We start from the raw sequence: 25,282 nt of genomic DNA on the forward strand, positions 1-25,282 counted from the left end.
TAAATATCCCATGGCACTTATTGTAGGGGTGTCAACCCTGGTGTCCTGACTCAATTCCCAATCTGGCCCTCATACCTTCATGGTCACCTAATCATCCCCAGCTTCCAATTGGCTTATTCATCCCCCTGTAACTCTTCCCCAGGTCATTGCTCTAAATGAGAATGTGTTCTCAGTCAACTTATCTGATTTTTTTACATGTTGGGGTCATTATTGTCATACATGTGTTATAACTGCTAATGCTGTGAGATGACCTTCACAGAGATACACCTGAAGTTTTTTAATTGGAGATTTGCACTTTCTACATGCCACTCAAAATACCCCAAAAGCTATGAGAAGAGTCAGAGAATACCGAGACTACTGCTTCTTTAAAAATAAAAAAGAGGCGGGGATGAGTGCAGAGAAAGTGGGATGGTACCATCATGAATATTAATCAGGTGATTTGTTCCTTAGAGACAGAGCGCAGCTGGATGTCACTGATTTGATTGAACTAGAGGACACCTCGCATCATAACAACGCATATAAAATCTAAAATCATATCTTAATAAGCACAACAACCTATTGAGTCGCGGGATGCATAACAAAATTATAGTTGTATAAGAGACAGCTCAGAACAGAGTAGCCTAAAACAGCTGTTGTCATCGGTTTTTTAATTTTTTAACTATTTACCTTCTATTGCTTTTGTGAAAAATATTTTATCATAGAGTTTAATTATAGCAATTGCACTTATGGACACCATTCTGGACAATTTCGCCCCGGATAAACTTTTCCCCAGTGCCAACCTGTTGGACCTTGAGGATTTGAATGAAGGGGATTTTCTCAACAATGTGGTACGTGCAGATGTTATTTTTTCTATTCTACATATTATCAACACTTATCTTTACGCACACAGTGATTGACAAACTGTAATGCAGCGTAAATCGTGTGTCGCTGTTATTCCCAAGATGTTTAAAATATATTATTCGGCTTGTATGCCCATAGCCTATGCAATTAATGCTTCAATGTCTACAGTGTCAGCAGTGTTCTTCTGTCTCGACTGTGATAGATGTGTTAATTACGCTGTAATAAACTGATTTATGGATGAATTAAGCTGTGAGACTACACTGCAAATATCCAATGCGCGTCAGAGAAAGTTGCTGGGTTCGTCACATGCGTGTCTGCAACGATTACGAAAGATAAACAGCCGGCATGTAGGCTATTGCTGTTTAATTTGCTCAGCTGTGTAATTCAGCAAATTCTCTTTCCCAATCGTGCCGGACCTAAAGTGGGCGTGTTAGCTGGAGTTGATCCTGCTCATGCATCCGGCTTCAGTGCATTTGTAAAGACTGTTGTGACGTATGTGAAAACTATCACACTTTTATGATGGCCCTCAATAAATGACTCTGATCCAATTGAAGAGAATATTCCTCATTTATTAGTTAAGTTAAATATTCAGCACATTACACACAGGGATCAAGAGTACATGTCACTGGAAAATGACAAACTGTACCAAGACTAAACAACCCCACCACAAAGAGATGGAGTACATCATTGTTACTAGGTGGTGGAAGACTGGACCAACCAATGGGCTATTGGAGAAATGGTGAGCAATCTTGAAAGGATCCCATTAGGATTTGAATGTTCCATGATTACTCATTCTTCTGAGGAGAGAGTGGTGGTGGTTTGTATCTTCAACTACTCCCCAATGGGTCAACATTTCATCTAATCCAAACACCTATTGGACATAAAGAAGTGTAACTGGAAATGCTTCACACGGATGAATGGGAAATCATGTGACATAATGGCCTTCACACTGAATCAGCACATCAGCTCAGCTAGTCATGCACTTGGTACACTTGAGGATGAGGGTGTTCTCAATGGGGATTTGACAGACTTATAATAGACTCAGATGTCCCTCCACATTCTCCCAGCTGTGAGGGTATGTATCAAGCCTGGCCCCTGGCCCTCAATGGCTTGATTGTGGTTGGGGGATTTCTAGGGGACAGAGACAGGGAGGAGAGGACCAGTCTGTCATTGGTGTGAATGCGTTCAGATTCTAGCAACTGACTGCCGTCTCAGTGCTGTGTGAGAGTGAATGGGGGCCTGTGTGTGTGTGTGTGTGTGCTGCGTGCACCCCTCACCGGTCTGCCGCTGCTTCCCCCTGCACAGCCCTCTGTTGAAGCCCATCTGTAGGCAGAAGTGATGAGGCTCAGCCCGGGGCCTCTTCAGTGAAAGAACCCTTTTATGCCTTTAAAAATTACAACAAAATTACACACTGACAGCCTTGGAGGAAGGGGGGGGGGGGGGGGGGGCAAGTAATATAGGTGGTGTTTGTTTTACTATTATGGGGGTTTAAATATAGGTGGGTCATTTAAGGATTTCAACTGTTTAGGTTTCTGTGTGCTACTTTTTTATTTATAGCTTGGAGTTAGAATTTCAATGGCTGCCTTGGGGTTTTCGTATGCTGCCTTTGATGACCCTCTTGCCAAGCACTTACCCTACATTTTAGGTAATTGCATGGGTGGGTAAATCAGATAAGCTGCAGGCTATTGTGTAGCTTTTAAGATCAGAGTGTGGCCACATTAACTAGGATGCCCATGGGTGGAGATTTGCATATTCTTATGATACGACTTTCAGAAATGTGTCAGAGGGTGTTCAATTCCTTTTAAATGGATTACAGACTGTAATGAGTGGGCAGGTTATCTTCATATTTGGCTGGTCTGGTCAATCCCACTTTATTTGAATGATAAGAGAAATTCCTGTCGGATAAAAAGTCAGTAGCATACTGTAGTTGACTGCAGAAGTTAAATATTCACTTATATGGATGCACAGAATAGAACTGCACCTGCAAGTGCTGCATTGCAAGTGTGTGTCTGTGTGTCTGTGTGGAAGAGGGGGGATCCCAGCTGGCAGGTGACTGGCCGACATGCCTGTGTCCCACACATGCCAGCAGCTAGTTCTGCTCATAGGTGATGGAGCGTGACTGGGCATGCCATAAAACTCCAGCAAGTCGAGGCCTTGCTGTCGAGACACACTAATGTAGAGTGGGGGTGGAAAGGAGTTTTTGGCAGGGGGAGGAGGTAAAGGGACCAGCTAGCTGCATTCCTTCCCACTAGGTTCCTACAGGGACTCATTGCGCTGAGCTTTCTACTGCTGTTTTTGGAGCCAGTCCATAATGGATGGCTATGACAAAGTTATGTAATATTTTGAAAATTCATGTATGCATGCAAAGGAAACCAGTCTACCAAATGGCAGGCCATTGGCTCTTAGTTCTTCACAATCATTTACACTTTCTGCTACATGTGTTCTCCGCTAAGGAGCGTAAACCCCTGCTACAAACTTCCACTTTCAAGTGGTCAATAAGGTGATTCTACTCTATAACTTGATCAGGTGTGAGGTGAGGTAGTTTGATTTATACACTCTGCTATCAATCAAGCATTGAACGAATTCAGACGAAATGCTAGTATATAATAGTGATTCAGTCAGTGATTAGCTTTCTTGCAGCCTAAGTTGCTTAAATCAAGAGGACATTGAATTTCCTGAGTGGCCTAGTTACCGTTTTGACTTAAATCGGCTTAAAATCTATGGCAAGACTTGAAAATGGCTGTCTAGCAATGATCAACAACCAACTTGACAGAGCTTGAAAAAAATATATAAGAATAATGGGCAAATACTGTACAATCCAGGTTTGCAAAGCTCTTAGAGACTTACCCAGAAAGACTCGCAGCTGTAATCGCTGCCAAAGATGTTTCTAACATGTATTGACTCAAGGAGTTGAATACTTATCTAATCAAAATATATTCATATTTTATTTTCCATGAATACAATTTTGGGGGGAATTTTTCTTCCACTTTGACATTGCAGAGACATTGTAGATCTTTGACAAAAAATGACAATTAAATCCATTTTAATCCCACTTTGAAAAAATCTAAGGGTATGAATACTTTTTGAAGGCACTGTACTGTATATACCAGGGCTGCCCAACCCTCTTCCTGGAGATCTACCGTCCTGTGGCTTTTCAGTCCAACCCTAATTTAACATACCTGATTCTACTAATTAGCTGCTCAACAAGACCTTAACTAGCCGACTCAGAACTGCTAAATTAGGGTTGGACTGAATACCTACAGGACAGTAGATCTCCAGGAAGAGGGTTGGGCAGCCCTGGTATATACTGATGTGTGTCTGTCATGGAAGGATCAATAAAGAGATACGTGACATACTAATATGTCTTGAGAAAGATTAAGCATTCAAGGTGCTAGTATCAGCCCTTCAACTTTGTCTCTGAGGTGAATATCAAAGGCGTGGTGGTGCCTTTCAGTCAAGTGCGGAGCACACACCCTGGAAATAAGCTCTAACCTGCGGTAGTTGCAGGCTGTGATCAATTTAGAAAGCATATACTGTCAAACCAGTCAGTGTTTTATCTTTGGTGATGGTGCGTGTCTCTTATATTGTCCTCACTGAATTGTTAAAAATGCCGGTCATTCTTGTTTGTTTTTTTAAAGTATACCCATGTCTATTGATCTTAGAAGAAAGAAATCTGTAGGCCCATGAAAATGTGGATTATAGAACATCTTAGAACTAGAAATTATGTGTTTTCTGTCAATATACATTTGAAAAAGATTACACAATAGAGCCTCCAGCTATATTATGGGCCTTTCTGAAATAGTATATTGATTTAGACATCTGAGTAATAGGACCTTCCACAAATGTTGAACTGGACCAAGTTCTGGTGAGCCTATAGCCTATTTTCAGGGAAGTTCTCATGTACTTTATCTTATATCGACATGAGTATTTCCTTCACCCATTTCCTTCTCATCACATCCTTGAAGGTATCCGTTTGTTTATCATCTTGTAATAAGAGGATAATGCCCATTGTAGTTGAAGTACCCACCCACCCTCCAAGCTTACAAAGAGTCATATATCTGCAGCATTGTATCAATCTGTTGCAGGTTATTTTCACACTGGTATGACATTTTAATTCACATTATAAATGTTATCCTTGTGGTTTCCGACTAGCCTATATGGTACTAAATGGAACTGTGAGTTGTTTGGCTTATTGAGTGTCCAGAGACAAGTAGATGTGTCTATTTAATCTATTTTATTTTGTATGAAAGGCTGGTGGGCAGTTTTGTCAGTCTGTAAATCAGTCCTCTGTTGTAGTCTCTGGCAACCAGCTCTGTAAATGAAACAGCAGAACAGAAGAAGCCAGACTTAATCTGGAACACATTGTTAGGATGGAGCGTTCAGGGATAGATTTCAGGGAGAGGCTTTCAGGAGACATAGCAGGGACAGTTCTAGGCAAGTCTTTTTGTCATATCCACCTACACATCTCTATTGGAGCAGTAGGACTGGCTGTACCTGTCAGACTAAACCTGTTTGAAAATCCACTTTCCATATAAGTAACCAAAGGAATTCAATTAGCTATGTGTAGACCTTACCGTGAAATACTTACTTACAAGCCCTTAACAAACAGTGCAGTTCAAGAAATTAAGGAAATATTTACCAAATAAACAAAAGTAAAAAATAATAAAAAGTAACACAATAAATATCAATAACGAGGCTATATACAGGGGGTAATGTTACTGAGTCAATGTGCGGGGATACAGGTTAGTTACAGGTTAGTCACAATGTTACAGGTTAGTCACAGGTAGGTCACAATGTGACAGGTTAGTCACAATGTTCGGGGATACAGGTTAGTCACAGGTTAGTCACCTTTGAATGACTGTCACACTGATATGAATTGGATTCAAATATAACAGTTGGATTCCTGTTCCCTGACCCATTTCAACCACAGTTCATTCATACCTTGCCTCGCTGGTTCTCTCAGACCGAGTCAACATTGTAGACTGGTGTTAACCTTTGCTGGAACAAGGCTGTAAATTCTTTCAAAGCTTCCAATGGTTCCTCTTAAGGATCCGCCCTTTTTTAAATTTTCCCCTAAAATGACATACCCAAATCTAACTGCCTGTAGCTCAGGTCCTGAAGCAAGGATATGCATATTCTTGGTACCATTTGAAAGGAAACACTTTGAAGTTTGTGGAAATGTGAAAGTAATGTCGGAGAAAATAACACAATAGATCTGGTAAAAGATAATACAAAGAAAAAAACAACCGTTCTTTTGTATTTTATTTGTAACATCATCTTTGAAACGCAAGAGAAAGGCCATAATTTATTATTCCATCCCAGGTGCAATTCAGATTGTGGCCACTAGATGGCATCAGTGTATGTGCAATGTTTTAGACTGATCCAATGAACCATTGCATTTCTGTTCCAAATTTGTATCAAGACTGCCCAAATGTGCCTAATTTGTTTAGTAATAACTTTTCATTTTCAAAATTGTGCACTCTCCTCAAACAATAGCATGGTATTTTTTCACTGTAATAGCTACTGTAAATTGGACAGTGCAGTTAGATTAACAAGAAATTTTAAGATTTCTGCCAATATCAGATATGTCTATGTCCTGGGAAATTTTCTTGATACTTACAACCTCATGCTCATCGCATTAGCCTATGTTAGCTCAACCGTCCCGTGGACGGGACACCGATCCCAAAGAATATTTATTGAAGATAGTACTTGAAGTTCAGACTAGTCAATTAAGTGTACTAAGGTCCATTATTAGTCTCAGGAAGTGCAACCGGCTGTGAGAAATTGTCATTGTCTTGAGTGAGAGTCAATGGGAAAAGCAGCAACTAAATTACACACTGCAAGACCAAGCTGAGCACAGGAAATTGGGGACAAACAGTCAGAGAGAGAATGGTTGGGACTGTGAGTTTGCAAGCTGGAGAAAGTATTGAGAAGTGATTAAAGTGACTTTGGTTTTGCAGTCCATTTGGTTGGCCACAGATGCCACAGCAAAGTAGAACTCCAGACTCTCAGGACCCTGGAGCTTCAGTGAGAAGGTGACCCCCCCCTCAACAATAATATTTTCTGGGCTTCCTCTAATCTATCACAGACTCTAAATGGATCCAAACAATCCCTTAAAGGTCAGGAAACCAGTCAGAGTGACACACAGAAGCCTGTCTCTAGTGGTTGTGGTTTTCAAACCCCTCTGCTTGCTAAAGAAAGCATCTGCACTGGAATTAAGAAACCAGGCCTTTCCACTCAGGGAATGTGGGGGATGGGAGCTCATGGGTCTACTCTATACTTTAGGGTGCTCCCTCGCTGCTCATGCAGAGGGAAATTCAGGCCATGGGACTGCTGACTGCTGCCTCAACACTAGATGAATAAATGAGATGTTGGGCTCAGTGAGGAGCTGGAGTCAGTGAGTGTCAAGTCTGGTTGATTTGAGAGCTTTGGAAATACCAGTGATTACATGCATACTACAGTATGTCAAGCAGTATGTAAATTGTGTTTAATACACATACAGTGGGGAGAACAAGTATTTGATACACTGCCGATTTTGCAGGTTTTCCTACTTACAAAGCATGTAGAGGTCTGTAATTTTTATCATAGGTACACTTCAACTGTGAGAGACGGAATCTAAAACAAAAATCCAGAAAATCACATTGTATGATTTTTAAGTAATTAATTAGCATTTTATTGCATGACATAAGTATTTGATCACCTACCAACCAGTAAGAATTCCGGCTCTCACAGACCTGTTAGTTTTTCTTTAAGAAGCCCTCCTGTTCTCCACTCATTACCTGTATTAACTGCACCTGTTTGAACTCGTTACCTGTATAAAAGACACCTGTCCACACGCTCAATCAAACAGACTCCAACCTCTCCACAATGGCCAAGACCAGAGAGCTGTGTAAGGACATCAGGGATAAAATTGTAGACCTGCACAAGGCTGGGATGGGCTACAGGACAATAGGCAAGCAGCTTGGTGAGAAGGCAACAACTGTTGGCGCAATTATTAGAAAATGGAAGAAGTTCAAGATGACGGTCAATCACCCTCGGTCTGGGGCTCCATGCAAGATATCACCTCGTGGGGCATCAATGATCATGAGGAAGGTGAGGGATCAGCCCAGAACTACACGGCAGGACCTGGTCAATGACCTGAAGAGAGCTGGGACCACAGTCTCAAAGAAAACCATTAGTAACACACTACGCCGTCATGGATTAAAATCCTGCAGCGCACGCAAGGTCCCCCTGCTCAAGCCAGCGCATGTCCAGGCCCGTCTGAAGTTTGCCAATGACCATCTGGATGATCCAGAGGAGGAATGGGAGAAGGTCATGTGGTCTGATGAGACAAAAATATAACTTTTTGGTCTAAACTCCACTCGCTGTGTTTGGAGGAAGAAGAAGGATGAGTACAACCCCAAGAACCCATCCCAAACGTGAAGCATGGAGGTGGAAACATCATTCTTTGGGGCTGCTTTTCTGCAAAGGGGACAGGACGACTGCACCGTATTGAGGGGAGGATGGATGGGGCCATGTATCGCAAGATCTTGGCCAACAACCTCCTTCCCTCAGTAAGAGCATTGAAGATGGGTCGTGGCTGGGTCTTCCAGCATGACAACGACCCGAAACACACAGCCAGGGCAACTAAGGAGTGGCTCCGTAAGAAGCATCTCAAGGTCCTGGAGTGGTCTAGCCAGTCTCCAGACCTGAATCCAATAGAAAATCTTTGGAGGGAGCTGAAATTCCGTATTGCCCAGCGACAGCCCCGAAACCTGAAGGATCTGGAGAAGGTCTGTATGGAGGAGTGGGCCAAAATCCCTGCTGCAGTGTGTGCAAACCTGGTCAAGAACTACAGGAAACGTATGATCTCTGTAATTGCAAACAAAGGTTTCTGTACCAAATATTAAGTTCTGCTTTTCTGATGTATCAAATACTTATGTCATGCAATAAAATGCAAAGGAATTAGTTAAAAATCATACAATGTGATTTTCTGGATTTTTGTTTTAGATTCCGTCTCTCACAGTTGAAGTGTACCTATGATAAAAATTACAGACCTCTACATGCTTTGTAAGTAGGAAAACCTGCAAAATCGGCAGTGTATCAAATACTTGTTCTCCCCACTGTATGTTGTTTTGTTGGACATCATTGTAATTCTGATTTAAACGGAAGCGCTACTTCCAAATGTCTTCCTCAAACAGCAGGTATTAGGTGAGAATCAGAGGATACATTCAAAACCTCCCTGTACCTTTACCCTAAGGGCTTCAGGTGTGTACACTTTAGCATTATGCACATCAATTGTAAGTCGTTAAAAGCATCAGACCCATATCAGGCTCATCTTGTAGCATCTGGTCCAATTTGGGAGCCAGCGGCAATGTGACAAGCGAAGACATGTGACCAGGCCCTTAAAGTTGCAGATGTGAACATTTGGATGCAGCAGTCTCAAGTCCAAATGTTTGCACGCAACTTAAGAGGTTTTCAATGGAGGTCAGATTAGGTCAAGCTGTCAACTTTATGGATCACAGCTGATTTGAACGCGCATGCTTTTCGCTTGGAATTTCCTCCTCTCTTGTACTAATGTAGCGTGTGTCCTCTAGATATTCTTCCTGTATGTCAAACTTAACATAGTCCAGATCATAACAGTCATATTGTGCTCATCTTTTCTGTTGATTTTCAGTTTTTAACTGCATCCTTAAGCACAATTCTTCAAATAATAATTGTTCTTATAAGAACAAATTGTATTAACTGCTGCTTCTATTCTTTATCTTCTCACAGCAACAAGGGCAAATCTCCACAGAGCAGCCACATTTGAACTGCATAACAGCCATTCCGGCAGATCTGAGAGTCTAGCAGCTTTCTTGGCTTGGGTCCCCGACCCAAACTTTTATTGGCCGATTTATTTTCCCTTTTACAAACGCACATTTTCTCCTGCTGCTGAGCTTCTCCATGCGAACCTTGCACTCCAGTTTTCCTTCTTGCAAGCGCCTGGCTAATTTGCATGCGTTGCTCTGATTGGTCACAGAGCTGACATAGTTTTTGTATCACCACAAGCTATGCTGAGAAACACATTGGTATTACTATGAGCTGCTTGACTTCAGTGCAGCGTTTACTATGTCTACTGCATAGACATTTATTTATGCTCTCTTTTCACCAAATGTGATACTGTGTGCCAGGAGAGAGTGCAATACTTGATATGATTATGCCTCGCTAGAAATAAAAGCACCACTTCAATGACAAGAGGGTAGGCTTAAAGGGCGTATTTAGTGTGTGGTAGAATGTCTAGATTGTTTCAGGTAGATATGGTAATGTTCCACCCCTTCTGAACAAGCCAAACAAAACACTTTGCATGTTTCCAATCACAGTTAGTACGATACTCCCAAGAATTCTGTACATTTATTCCTGTGCCTGTGGTTTCTAAAAATACAATATTTGGTTTCCAAATCCATAACTGCAGTGGGAGCTAACATATTTGGCATCTATTATCATAGTTTGCTTTAAAGGGCAAAGCGTTTAAACGGGCTGCTAGGTATCTGCACAGACAATGCTCCGGAGCCTGATTGCTCAGGCAGTGATGTGGAGTAGGGAATCGAGTTACTCTGGAACATTTTAACCTCTTCGGTTCCCTATAGCATAGTGGTCTATCTTTCTCTCTCTCAGCCGCAGAGAGTTTTAATTAGAGGTCTTCCAGAAAGAGTAGCACCCAGCAGCCCTTCCCCCTCTATGGGGCTTCCTGTCTGTCCAGACCTGTACCAGCTGCCCCAGCTGGAGAGATGGGCCGGCGAGGGCTGAGGGAACATCTGGGGCAGCAGAAAGGGTCTTTTCTCCACCCCAGACAGGGAAGATATGATTCGCTCAAGGTGCTTAAGTGTGTTTCTCTTCCCATCCCATTCTGACAGACCTCTGTAATTATTGTCTGCCATCGTTACCACTAAAATGATAGACGAGAGAAGAACTTGAGTGCCAAAACTATAATGAATTCTCATTACCTGTTTGCTGTTCAAAAAGCAAGCTTTCTCTGTCTCATTCTAAGCGGAGAATTAAAATATTCCCTCAGTCATTATGCATGCAAGTACCGTCCTGGTATGACTTGGTGTACTTCAAAGCCTGCTGTCTGGTGCTCTAGCCAAAACATAATTAGCAATCTAGAGAAAATGTCATATGAGGGGCAACTCCCAAAGAATCTGTGATCTTTTTGGCTTTCCGGCTTACATTTCTAGTGGGTTCATGTGCAAACAATCGTCATAGTAAACTCCACCAAGAAAAAGTGTAATGTTATTTTTACTCCGTCCCAAGTATGACCCAAATTCAGTAACTGGGTCTCTTTAAAAGACTATTTAAGTGCCACGAGGGAGAAAAGGCCCCTCTGTCTGCCTCTGAAATTCTACATCTTGGTCTCTGGGATGCTGAGGAGAAGGCCATATGTGAAATTTTTGAGGGAGTGCATCATCATCACCACCACAGACTGAACCAGAGTACCGAGAAACTCTACCATGGGAGCATGCGTTTAAATTATATTGTGTCGACTTCATTAAATAGTTTTCAATTTGTTTGTGTATTTGTTCGATTTTTAAACGGCTTGTTCATTTTCAAAAGGAGCTAACTCCCCAAACCAAATTTCAAATTTGCTTAGGAAATTCTGCCAGTGTTCAAACCGAATGAGGCTACAGCCTGCTGCCTGCAAAAACCAACCATTTATCTGTGTAATATACACATTGTGATTGTGTTTGTCTTTTCCAACCACCACAATGGCCACCTTCTTCTTGGCTTGGCAGTGAAACATATCACTCAGTTCAGTCTGGATTATCTCGGGCCGCAAGCACATCCGCCGCACACGGTGCACAACAGGAACCTCCTGCTGTAGATGAAAGGGTCTGGGTGGGACTGTTTATCCTGTTGCGCACTCAGCCATAGTGGTTAGTGTGCCTGCTGACGGCAATGGTGTTGCATCAAGTAAATAAGCCGGATCATCTAGTATTGCCAGTGTGCCTTTCTTTATTAAGCATACACTGCTCTCGACCGGCATCAGCTCTATTTAATGGTGTTTGATATCCGGTTAAGTTTTGTGTACATAGATAATGTAGGAGCAAACTAAGGAGAGTGAGCCTTTTATATACTCCCTTGCACTTTATCCAAATCCTTATCATGAGAACATGACAAGTAGGGTGAATGTGTAGTACCGTTTGGAATTGACTCACCTCCACTAGCAAGATCATTTAATCTGTTAGGCCTAAATACTATCAGCAAATGTAGATATTTTGTCTGTATGATGATACCGCCTTCCGTGAGAACACACAGATGGCCAGGGCTTGATCTATGTTGGTTTTCCTGTCACAGAATTCACAATGTTTAGGCGTGTGAGAGGCCCAGCAGATAGTGAAATGGGGATGTCTTTGGTGCTGTGGGCGGCGTACACTGTGTTTTGTTTGACGGCTGTGCAGCTCTCATGCCTGGGTTACAGGTCACACCTAAGACACTCCCCTCTACAGCAAACAAACTGCCCCACAGGTCGCTGTACTGTGAATAGTTGCGCGCGTCTCATACTTGTAAAGCTATGCAACTTACGTACATTGGTGAGGGACATGAACAACTTTAATCACTTTGGTAAGAGATGGAGTGACGGCGCCTCTGGAATTCTCTTCACTGTGATTAATGTCAACCTACCTTCAAAAGCCATACCCAGAAGCAAGCGTTTATGTGCAATTGATGTAATTAAAGATGTAGATGTGTTCAAATGAAACACAGATCTCCACAAGTTTTCTTATTTCCAGGATGATTCAACATGTCTCAACATGTCCGCGATGGTGATGTCCTTCAGTGCAAATCATATAGCCATTCGGGCTCTGGATTGACTAATACAGTCATTGTATTGACTCCACAGTGCCGCTGCCGTCTATGGGGTTTTCTATTATTTCTGATCTGTAATTAAATGCATTTTTCCCCCAACCAGATAATGGGCCTGAAATAATCTGCGTTCTTCACATTACGTTTACTGTTGTAACAATGCATTTTATAACAGCTCTAGCTATTATAAACTCCCTTGATTGTATTTCCCCTCTGCATATCATGGATGATAAAAAGTCCTGTTACACATCTGGGGAAACGAGTGGAGCCTGCTGGCCTGTTTTTAATTACAGCTAGTCATGTTGGTCATTGTGCCTGACATGCAATTAGTGGTATGTGTTGTTGGGATTCATTAGGCATAGCTGGTTTGAGAGGAGGTGGAGTGTAGAGAAAGTGAATGTGAACTGGTCTGTGATGTGGAATACAAGGGTTATCTAGAACACTACAGCCAGAGTACCAGACTGTGTCCCTAGGGATTTTAATAGAGCTGTTCTGATTCTGCACACCAGCAGTGACTCACTGTCTGCTAGCTAAACAAAAGTAGTGGAAAAACTGAAGCATGCACTGGTGCCCTAATGCATAGAACCCAAGGACTGCATGTGTGAAATGGTACGACTCATAATTCCAAGAGCAGGTCTACATTTGTATATTTTGGTATGGGATTCGATTACATGATTTTCTGATTAAAGGCGGTCCGATGTGATGAATGTTTGTTGGTGATTTTGTTTTTGCAGCACTTCTCGGAGCAGATGGAGGACTTCTCCAACGAGCTGTTCAGCAGCTTCTTTGATGACCACCTCCTGGCCGACAGGAACCCACTGCTGGACATGGAGATGGACCCACCCAACCCTGACATCCAGCAAGAACACAGCTACTCCCTGAGTGGAGACTCTGCCCCCCAGAGCCCCTCCATGTCCATCAAAATGGATGAGGAAGCAGGTATGAAAAGCATTATTTTTGGTCCTTCTTCTTTGATCTTGTTCATCATGGGTTAACCTCCTCCCAGAACCCCCCCCCCCCCCCCCCCCCAAATTAACAAGAAGCAATGCATCTACAGCACAATGCCTTGGCTAAATGTTACTTCAGGACAAAAACAAGAGATCCACCGACACGACTGCTAGGTGTACAAGGTCTATAGTTTGATAGTAGTGTAAGTCCTGCGTCACTAGAATAGCTATATCAGATCTGTGTCCGCGCTCTCCGCTCCTGCCCTATCTCCTGACGCTCCTGTGCCGCACAGAGAACCCATCCAAGGAGCCGAGCTCACATAGTACACTCCCAGCCAAGCCCTGCCCACCCTGGAGGAATCAAGGAAGCAAGTCAGGGAATTCCAGGCAGTCAGCCAACACACACACAAACACACACACATCATGTGGCTTCTGCAGCCCTTGCAATGACTCCAAGCTGCAAATGTTTCTCCTTTATTTCCCTTGTGCTCGGGGCCAAGGAAAAGAAGAGCCATAAATAAAAAATAAAAAAGGGGATCTGCTGGGGGGGGGGGGCAACCCTTTCTGAGAGCCAAGGCAGACGGACAACTGCCTTGGCTCTCAGAAACGGTTGCGTCACAAGGCTTAGGGTAGACTGAATGCATGACATTGGACTAAACAGTGTGTTAAAAACCACAGTCTCACACATGGAAATCACTGTTAAATCACTGGCCCAAAAAAGTATACACGGATCCCCAGTAAGATGTATGGAACAATGGATGAAATCCACAAATGGATGGAATCTAATGAAATCGATTCATATAGGACCATGGCCACACACATTCCTTCCACTGAATGTCAATATGAGAGTGTGCATGTAGATGCACAGCACTACCATAGCAGTCAAGTTCACAAACTGTCGACAGAGCAGAGGCACCCAGAGAGCCCTGCTGCCAACGCAGATTTGATTCCCCATCCCCTTTGCCCCAATCACTGTGAAATGCCCATTTTTAAAGAGGTTGGCTGTTTAAAGGGGGTGTCTAGCTGCTTTACTGCTCTCCACCTAGGTGTAATGTGTGGAGATCAAACTGCCATCCCCTCTCATAACCTGGCTAATGAGCTCCCAGGCCACTCCACTCAGATGCTGAGTGAGGGGAGTCCGACTAACTGTACTGACCTGCCTGTAAACTTCAAAGGCAACCCTGATGCTTCCTCAGGGCCACAACACATGGTCTCATGGGTATGGGCAGGCTGTAGCCATGCCATCCCATGAGATGTGAGCTACTGTCTAGATACTGTACATAAAATGACCTGGATGCTCTGTTGGTTTGCATTAATTATTTGTGATGACATACCAGTTACAGTTAGTGGTGTCCTTGGTCGCATTCATTCAGTGCATCCTGTTGCTTCCCTGATGGAATCTTCCCATAGAAAATCCAAGGCCTCATCATAATATATTGCAAGCCATGACTTGTTGATGTAGAATCCAAGGGAAAGTTGTTACTACTGTAAAATAAGTATTTGCAATATTTCACTCATCTTACAGTCCATTATTTATTGTGTTTGTGGACAATTTAGAATGTTGCCAAGGTTGCCTATACAGTAGACTTTGCTGAGTGGATTGAAGATTTTGATGCCACTTCGGGTTTCCCCCATGGGGTAAAGTCTGTGGACATAAAACCCCAGTGGGGGAGGGATTTACACCCTCCCTGTAATCAGTCTCCCACTGCTCCCTTTCCCCTCCTCGCCATGGGAATCTCGCCCACACCCCAACCTGTCTTCTGTTAAGGAGCACAACTTGAAAGCTTGCTTACTACCTTTTTATAAGCCTCTGTAATGTTTTATCGATCCAATCGGGGTGCCAGCAAACAAATGAGGGAAAAACCAGGCTGCTAACGAGGACCACTGGTTGTGAGTGCTTTTACTCCTGACTTTGAAACTGCAGGACGGCCCCTCTTCAGGAGAGGCTTTGTACTCACTGGCCTCTCACTGTTTGCCATCTTCACAGAGGTTATTAACGGAGGAGGAAACTCATTTCGGAGGCAGAAAGTCCTCGAAGTTTACGCTATTGGCTTTCACAATCAGCTGCTTCGCGTTAGCCCTGGACCATAAAGACGATCCATTCTGTAGATGTGCGTCACACCTGCTGCTTTAATGTACACTGATCTGTCATCCAATCTTGCTCACCTCTAGTAGTATCCCAAGGGTGTCCCTTTGAAATACACAGGGGGGCTTCTTGGTTTGATACTCTACTTTACGTAGCGTACTAGTTATGTAATGATATCCCTTGAGACATACAACTAATTAGTTTACCATGTCTTCTTTTTTTTCTCCCCAGAGTTTGAAGGAATGTGGTCTTTCAGCCAGGACCTGACGGCCATCCTGGTAAAGCAGGAGCCTGATCAACAGGCAGAGCCTTCCTCTACAGTCCCCTCCATGGGGAACTCATGCTTCCAGCCTCTCAACCTCGCCCCACCACCTCACAGGAGCTCATCTGGGGACACAGTAAGAAACTGCAGCCATAGAAACTATCACCTAGAACCTATCCTGATCCATTACCAGGGAAAGCATTTTTCCTGCGTGTCAAGAGCTATGGAAGACTAAGCCTCTTTATAAGCCATAGGGATCTCTCTTGGCTTTCTCCTCTTCGACTAAAACTTGAGCTGTTTGAAGGACATCTATGAATTTGGAATTTGGAGTCTAGTGTCTTGCAGGAACGGTAACCTAAAATCAAATTTTTGACACAAAATGTAGGTCAAAATGTGATTGTTAAAAGGAAAAGAAACTGAGTTTGTAAGTGGAGGAAATAAACCATTCACACAGTGCACCCCTACAGGACCAGCACTGTGACTCATGCATCATTGTCCATGGGAGTAATTCATGGTTTGTGGGGCAGAGGTGGGGCTTAGCAGTCAGATGTGAACCCCAGCACAGCTATTACCAGTTATCAATGGTTACCAGGCCTCTAGCCCAGCACACATTACTACAGTACCGGTTCTTTTCACAATAGTTATTTTAGTTTGAACATCTTCAAATTCATAGGATATTTAATGTTCTGTGAATATTTAGGATTAGGGCATGGTCATCCGATTTGTTCCAGCTGTAAGAATGAACTATATAAGTCTCAAATGGTGAGTGTCCTGGCTAAATGGTCCTCAGTTGGATCCCTTCCAAGAACCATTGGTGGAGATGGATTCCCTTTCTTCAGTTATATAAATAGTTTTGAACTGTCTTCAGCTGTGTTTACTGTCAGAACCACTTGGAATGTCTCTTGTCCTATACAAATACTAGAATGTTAATAATACTCTTATTCCAGGGCTCCAAAGAGTTGAACCTCAACCCCACACCTGCAATCAAAGATGAGCCCAGAGAGGTCAACCAGTTCCTCAACATCCCTTCAGGTGAGAACCATGACAATAAGCACGATTACATTAAGGCATTCAAACATCCTTAAGGGCTTATGTATCCAGCTGTTCTAAGAAAGGTTGGATTTTAAGTTACCATTCATTCCATTATGTAGATGCCTCAGTTTCTTTTGAGACCTTTACACACTCAAAGACCCACCTCTCATCTTAAAGGTCATGTGCAGGTGTCAAAAGGCGCTTACCTCCAGTTGATTCCGCCATAGTACCTTTCTACGAGTGTGTTATTTACACGGGGGGGGGGGGGGGGGGTAGAAAAACCTGTCATGAAGCGTGCGTCACAGTGACTCACTACAGTGTATTCCTGATGACACATCAGTCTTCCAGACAGTGGTCTGCATGTTCTTTCTCTCTCTTATTCAGCTGAATTAGTCCATCTTTGTTAAAGTGAATGGCTAGGCTGTGGTAGATAGGAAGAGCAATTACTGCAAGCAAGTGTGACACATAATGATGTATAATGTGCTCTTTTCCTAATAGGTATTTCACTATGCAACACTATTAGTGATGGCTCATTTCAGATATGAAGTGTTTCCAATTATAACCTGCTAGCTTTTCTTTCCCCATTTTTCGCTTACACACACGAGACGAGACTGCCTCTGTTCATTCATGTAGTGTTTTTCTGATCTAATTGCTAATAAAGTTAGACGGAAAAGCCAATTGAGACGCAAATCTGCAAGTATATTATTAGAGCCGTGGTGCTGGTGATTGAGCGCTCTTTTTTGGGGCGTTGATCTAACCAGCTAAGTAAGATTCTGTTCCCTCTCTTTTTCTATCCCTTCCTCAAGTATGGCAATATTTTTTTGTTCTGCACATTAATGCCTTTTTCGATGTACCAAGATACTATCTGGCATTTGCATTTTCAATATTTCTGTCTGGAGCAGTAGATCTCTCAATCCTTTTAAAGAGTGTATCAGAGAGACAAGGAAGGGCTACCCTCAGCTACAGAGGGATTCAACTGGAGTAGAAGCTAGAACTGACCAGATACACCTGTAGAGATACAGCTGGACCTGTTCAGCCACCAGCCTGCAGATTACAGTATCCCGGTTAAAGAGACACTTTTACTGGTTCAGGGGTTGCAGAGATGGCCTTCATGGTGCAGAGGAATACCTCCATATAAGACTGAATCCCATCTGGTTGACCATAAATCTTATTTTCAATAACCACAGCCAGCAGCACCACATGTCCAGTCTAGCCCTGCCTCCCTTCGCAGAGCGCAGTCTGAACAATAACGTCTGCATTGTGTCTGCCTCTGCCTTTAACAAAGTCCACTTTCTCCCATTCTTCGCCTCCCTATCCAGTAATAACAGAATAAAACCTGGGTCCTGTGTACTCTGGACTCACACCAAACTAAATCCATGGGTCATACCAGCATGGGTCTGGCCTGGTGTTTGGGAACTATGTTGGGGGAAATTCTGCCTGGCACAGATATCTTAAGAAAACACAGTCCTCACTACATCCCTGTCTGAGCTCAGTTCAGATACTTACACAGAGGCTACTGCTGACAAGTGGATGGGAGGATGGGATCAAGCAATAAAAATAAGAGTAGGCACTGGCTGCCTTACTTACTGGAATTAAGCTGTCTCTCTGTTTGAACTGACTCTGTCCAGGAAGTCATTTGCCATTTTAATTATGGATGTCTTGGCAAAACTGACCGTTTTATGAGGTCTGGATTTGCACCGCTGCTTTCCACTGTTTAAGTTAAATTAACTATTTTCAGCTCGATCCCACACGACAGATGAAGTCAGACGTTTGTCCCCTCTGTCTCATTATACAGTGACTGTATATCATCATGAGGTTAGATGGGCAAAGGCTTTGAGCATATGGGTCATCTTGCAAGTGATGCATTTCATAACCATTGGAACCCTATTGTCTGCCCCCACCCACACACAGATGATCAGCTGCAGCTCCCCCCCACCCCTCCCAGCAGCCATGGCAGTGACAGTGATGGATCCCAGAGCCCACACTCCATGCCCCCTTCCAGCCCAGCCCGCCTACAGGCCCGCTCCTCCGCTGCCATATCTTCCTCACCCCTCCTTACCGCCCCACACGTAAGTACTGAGGCCGTCCCACTCGCCACACCCCCCAGCAGCGTACCGTTTGCCTTTTGGTAATGGTGCCAATCAGAGCGAAAGTTCATTTTTTTTGTACATCAAGCTGTTTGTAAGTAACAGGAACTATGTTTATGTTAATCCTGAGTCTGTGAGTGTGTGTGAGTGAGAGTGAATGTCAATGAGTGCATGTGAGTCAGTGTATGTGCGTGCACATGCAGTATTACAGTATCTAAGCCCATGGCTGATCTATGGTTTGCCTTTCCTGATGACTTTGGGCTGTGCTGTGGATGGTTCCCTATCAGTGAAGGAGGTTCCCCCGGCCTAGCTCCAAGCCCTTCCCGTCAGTAGAGTCAGAGCCACCCACGATGAGCTGGGCTGCAGACAAATCCAGCTGCTGGACATATTAGGAGTTCATATCCACATCCTCACACTAACCCTGACCGCCACCCTAGTCTAGTCTCTTCATTAGGAGCTGCCCTGGTGTACAGATATAATACACACAGCACCTCAGATTCTCCAATTCATAACCAATTCATAAAATGAGTCCTTATTTCTCCACAGAAGCTACAGGGCACTTCAGGGCCCCTGATGCTGACAGAGGAGGAGAAACGCACCTTGATCGCTGAAGGTTACCCCGTACCCAACAAGCTGCCCCTCACCAAGACCGAGGAGAAGGCACTGAAGAGGGTTCGCAGGAAAATAAAAAACAAGGTACCCACTCTTACATCCTGGAAAGTAAAATGTAGATTCAGACCAAAATTCTTTTTACGATTTGCTTCCAGAAAATGTGTAAACCTATTTGTACTTTTTAAAAGTATTTTACCTGTAATCTCAAAGTAGTGTTTCAGCAATATTAATATTTTAATATCCTCCTTTTTATCATATGAGCTGTTATTGATTTGGGGATCCCTCTCTCCCTTCTCTGTCTAGATATCTGCCCAGGAGAGTCGCAGGAAGAAGAAGGAGTACGTGGAGTGCCTGGAGAAAAAGTAAAAGCAGGACACTCTCCCCTTTCTTGTCTGCCAACTTTTTTCCTCCTCTCTCATCGTCATTCCTGTTCTCCACTTTTTTCATTTCTCCACTCCTTCATTGTTTGATTGTTCCTTAGCTAATGCCAATGGCGTTTGTCCATTAAAGCATGCGGTCACACAAGGCCATCTGAGTCACACACAATCACTTAATCCACTCCAGCAAAGGCCTCTGTAGACCACTGTTCCTTACCAGGAAAATCCCTGACTTTCCATCCATGGTCATTGTTGTTTTTTTAGTTAATATTTAAGACCTAAATACATTACAGAGGTACAGAGGTTACTATAGCATTACCATTATGCCTCCTATGACCGCAGACTGTGTTGTGTTAGCATCCAATATTCAAGCACTGCATTTCAATAGCCCATGTTGTCTGTGATTATCAAGAATGTATATTCCAAATTGTCAGATAGCCAGTCAAACAGCCTAATTCTCCAGCACAGCAAGCATTTGTGTCACTCTTCTATTTTGTTCTATGTGCAGATCGAATGTATGGATGTGACTTTGTGTCTTACAGGGTGGAGAACTACACGTCTGAGAACAGTGACCTGTGGAAGAAGGTGGAAACACTGGAGAGTGCAAACAGGTGAGCCATGACTGTGAGTGACAGACTTTATGTGTCTGAGTGTGTGCGTGTGTGAGCATGCTCTGAGTGATGCTAGACACATCCCTGAACCACCAGTTTCAAGCAAGCCTTGGATAACATTTTTCTATTCATGATAGCTGTCTGTGATTTGACTGCTTCTCAGCAGTGACTACGACAGCCTTCATTAGCTAATTAAGCTAATTAAGCTAATTCGGATGAAATAGGGTGCTAGAATAGGGCTATCATCGAAGGAGTCTATTGAATCTGGATTTTGCCTTGTAGTTCTGTACTTTGATACTATAGGTGCTCAGTCTAAGATGTGCTCTGTGGTACATGTGCTCAGTAACGATGCTGTGTAGCTATTAGGTGGGGACATTTTCCCAGTGTTGACCATTGTGCAAGTGCAAGTGATTGGGCTCAATAAAAGGCATCACAGACTACACAGACTCTAAAGGCATCACAGACTGTGCCAGCCTCTAATTTACAATAGGCATTTAAAGTTGCTTGGATCAAAGTAACAGCGTGACAGTATACCTCTCCCTAATTACAGTACAGAGTGAACCATCTCAAAAAGTGCTCACTCAAATCTGCCTCATAATAATTTGAGGCCCGAGAAGGAAACCACAGGCTGACTCAGCTCCTAGCAGGCAGTCCAAATGGAACACACAGGAGCCAGCTAGCAACAACGTGTGGGGCGCGTGTTCCAACAGCATATGCCTTGCCTTGGCTGGTAAAGAGGGGACAAAATGAGCTTATCTGTCAATGTGAGATGGCAGCCCAACAAGCAATCTGTTGTCCTAATGTACTCAAGTAAAAAAAATGTGTTTACTAGTGATGTATGCATCTCGCATACAGTTAGCTGGATGCTAAGTGCTTGCTGTACTTTAAATTACGAAGTCTGAAAAGGTTTGGTTCATGAGGAGGGCCAAGGTTGCTCTTGAGAAGTTGAAGGAGTCACAGAGTCACTCATGCACATGTTTCCCAGTCAAGATCGACTCGTGTTTTTTCCTTTTCTTTTACACAGTCTATTTTAGTCCCTTGGGAGCAATATGGTTTATAGATCACAACTGTGCAAGCACTGACCAACCATGATTCAATTCAAACGTGATGATGCAATGGACATTCCTCATATGGGACGTTAATGTTCCGTTTCCAGAGTTTCCATGAGAATTTTCCTGTTAAGATTTGACCCAAAAATTATAATCACCTTCATATCCAAATGGACCATTACATGAAGCTCTTCTTCTATCAGAATTTACTGTATTTTCAGTCTCTGGTATTAACAGCATGCAAATTGTTATTGTGCATCTGGGGTATCCCAAAGGACCAATATAAAGTCAGTATAGCTGTTTGCATGTATTTGAACTTTATACTAGTGTTATAGTCACATATTGTGGTTATGGCAAATAGTTTCATGGTGTTTGGGTTATGTGAAGGCTAACACTGGAAATGTCTTTTCTACCATTAGTGGAAGACATGCTCCCTCTCGTGGTGAAAATATGAAAGCTCACCAGGTTTAATTTCTTATTGCAGCCTGACCCAATACTCACGCTTGTCTAACATACAGTAATTCATGTCTAAAAAGAGAGAGAGAGAGAGAGAGAGAGAGAGAGAGAGAGAGAGAGAGAGAGAGAGAGAGAGAGAGAGAGAGAGAGAGAGAGAGAGAGAGAGAGAGAGAGAGAGTGGGCGTCTGCATTGCTTGTGGTTTTGAATTGCTTTCTATTTGGGCAAAGCTTGTATTTTGTGGTGAGGGACAGGGACTGTGAGAGCATGGTTCACACACTAGAAATACAGACGTCTTATATAATTTCCAGCTCTAATTCCTCAATGTGTTATCCTCACATTATCCTTTTTCTCAGAGATGAACTTCAATGTCCTGGATGCTCAGGAGAGCCAGACAATTATGATTGTTTTTGTAATTGTTTATTTTATGTTCAATCTTAGTTGACTTTGTACTCACTCTAAAGTCACGGAAATAGCCAGATGGAGAGGGATTATTTTTGGGATTTACAATACATTTCTGTGAAAATTCACTGTCAGTCATCTGTGTGTGTTTGTGTGTGTAATGGTGCTTGCTTTGTGTTATCCGACAGCTGGAGTTAAACTGGATCATTGTAATGACTGACAGTCATTAGATTCTGCTCTTCTGGAGAACGTTTTAAATTCACATGAGGATCATTATTGTAGATTCTGTAAGTGAATACAGTTGTATTATTAGTCAATCTGAAACATGTATTATCTGCCTCCTCTCTCCAGAACTCTACTCCAGCAGCTCCAGAAACTCCAGGCCCTGGTCACAGGAAAAGTTCCCCAATCCTACAAAATGGCCTCAACGCAAACAGGAACATGCCTTATGGTACTTTGCATACTATTTATTCTCATACACACATGCACCAGACATGCAAAATCCCATTAAAAAAAATTGGGGTTTTTCTGTGCTCCCCACTGACCTAAGATACTGTGTATTTAGTGTTCCTTGGACTGGATATTCATGCCTGTTAAAAAGGGAAAACGACTGCTTTGTTTGTGAAACGACTCACAGCAATGGACAGGGACACTGGCTTGTGGCCTGGCCTACTCTACTATAACACACTGAGGCGACCCCATGAACTCAAACTGGCAAAAGCCTTCTCAGCTGGAGAACAGAACCTCACTAGCACACTGTCCTCATGTCGCTCATGTTGACCATGTGCTTTTGTTGATGGTGTCTGGTTCCCTCCCGCCAGGTGGTGGCGCTGTGCTTTTTCCTGGTGCTGGGCTCCCTTGTGCCTTGTCTGCCTGAGCTCTCCTCCCTGTCCCAAACCGTGAAGTCCTCCTCGCCCCTCCCCTCGGCTGATGTCTACACAGCCAGCCAGGGTATGTCCCCTACCCCTCACCTGTCATCTAGAACAGAGTTTCAGGAAACTCGGTCCTGGGGCCCCTCATGGGTGCACGTTTTGGTTTTTGCCCTAGCACTACACAGCTGATTAGAATAATCAACGCTTGATGGTGACTTGGTTATTTGAATCAGCTGTGTAATGCTAGGGAGAAAAAAACTAAACGTGCAGGGCCAAGTTTGGGAAACCCTGACTTAGAATAGTCTACCATCTACAGCATGAGAAACACAAAGCCTTTAGTTTGTTGTCCCATACATATCACATATTTTCAGGTCGCATGTTGCTTGCCTACCAGCATTTCCAGAAATAATGTCAAAGGGAACATCGTGTAGTTGAGTTAGACGTCAATGTGGCATTACATCTTATCTTGTAGTATTTCAAAAGCAACAGACTCAGGCGAGTATGTTAGCTGAAATCACAATATCCTTCCTTCTATTATAATATTCAGCTTAATGACCACAAAATGGAAATCATACATGGACCTACTGGCTACTCAGAATTGGTTGGTGAGGGCTGGGTTGCTTTAGAAACCCGAAGTCAGCATGGCACAGGAAGCTGTAATGAGTTGTTCTCCCTGTAAAACTCACATGATCGTCACACACCTGCTGAATAAAGATGACCGTCCTGCTCAAAACCATTCCGTTCTTCAAAAGAAACCTACTTTTTACTGTTTGTTTTTCATTTTTTACAATATAGGAATGGTTCTATGTTCCTTTGTAGTGTTTGGAGGATCAAGGCAGTGATTAACATCCTCTATTTATCTCTGTCTGTGTCTGTTTAGTCCGCTCCCGCAGCCTACTCTTCTACGACGAGAGCTCCTCGTTGGAGGACGGTCACGGGGGCTTCCTGAAGATGCAGGGGGAAGGCTCGGAGGGGGCGCCCCTCGACTACACCGAGGACCGGTCGGCACATGACAGCCACGGAGGCGAACACGAGAACACCAAGTACCTCAGCAAGGCTCACTCCGATCCGGTGGACTACAACAGGACCGGCGCCCAGTTCCTCCAAGAAGAGCCGCAGTACCACAAAATGTAAACTGAGACCAGACAAGTAGGGCTGTAGACTCTGTCTCCATCTTTGTTCATGAGAAGATTCTCACAAATTGCTCTTCAGAACAAGGGACTCATTCTTTTATCAGTGCTCCTTGTAATTACTCAAACATCAACAAGAAGAATGTATTTTAATTAATGTGATTGTTAGGTTACCAGAGTTTGTTGTGATACTGATGGACTATTTCTCCCCTCCACAGAGAGCCAAACCCCGAAGGAGAGGAGTACTTTTAACCTTTAGGGGCGGAGCTGCCAAAAACACACGGCTCTCCAGACTTACCCATGTGGATGTGTAGTGACACTACGGCGCCCCCTAGTGTGCCATCCCCAACCCACCTCTCCCTGCACTCCCTGACCTCCTGCAGTAGCTCCCTGACCTTCCTGTTCCATCCCATTCCCTGAAGTCCCACCTGATAGAGAGGATGAAGAGGGTATGTGAAGAAGATAGAAATGACGGGCAACTCCAATCAAAGCTCCACAGCAACTTTTCATCTTTGAGTGCTGTGTTTGACTGGAGGCAGAAGCAGGGAGTGAGAGGGGTTTGAATTTAGTAACTTGTTGAAACCTCTGTGTGCTATGTGTGTCTGTCTGCACGTTCAACTGGGTGAGTGTGGTTGCAGTGCTTCTGTGCAGATGAAGTGCTCCTCAGATTCCATCACACTGTTGCTTTTTCAAGGACTTCC

At 43.4% G+C, this 25,282-nt stretch overlaps 1 protein-coding gene across 2 annotated transcripts; it reads left to right on the forward strand.

The window, feature by feature from the left end:
* The first annotated feature begins 469 nt into the window (after positions 1-469).
* On the forward strand, positions 470-25,187 carry LOC139575049 (cyclic AMP-responsive element-binding protein 3-like protein 1). 2 transcript variants are annotated; one of them, XM_071400004.1, is made up of 12 exons: positions 470-827; positions 13,395-13,599; positions 15,925-16,091; positions 16,903-16,987; positions 18,899-19,056; positions 19,621-19,770; positions 19,990-20,048; positions 20,606-20,674; positions 22,931-23,030; positions 23,401-23,530; positions 24,332-24,600; positions 24,800-25,187. In XM_071400004.1, exons 1-11 carry the CDS (start codon positions 726-728, stop codon positions 24,583-24,585), a joined length of 1,479 nt encoding a protein of 492 aa, XP_071256105.1. In that variant the 5' UTR covers positions 470-725; the 3' UTR covers positions 24,586-24,600; positions 24,800-25,187. The 2 variants fall into 2 exon arrangements, with proteins under 2 accessions (XP_071256105.1, XP_071256104.1); XM_071400003.1 differs by having other exon boundaries at positions 24,332-24,581.
* The last annotated feature ends 95 nt before the right edge of the window (positions 25,188-25,282 follow it).

This window comes from Salvelinus alpinus, chromosome 5 (genome assembly GCF_045679555.1).
Source record: "Salvelinus alpinus chromosome 5, SLU_Salpinus.1, whole genome shotgun sequence".
Lineage (NCBI taxonomy): Eukaryota > Metazoa > Chordata > Actinopteri > Salmoniformes > Salmonidae > Salvelinus > Salvelinus alpinus.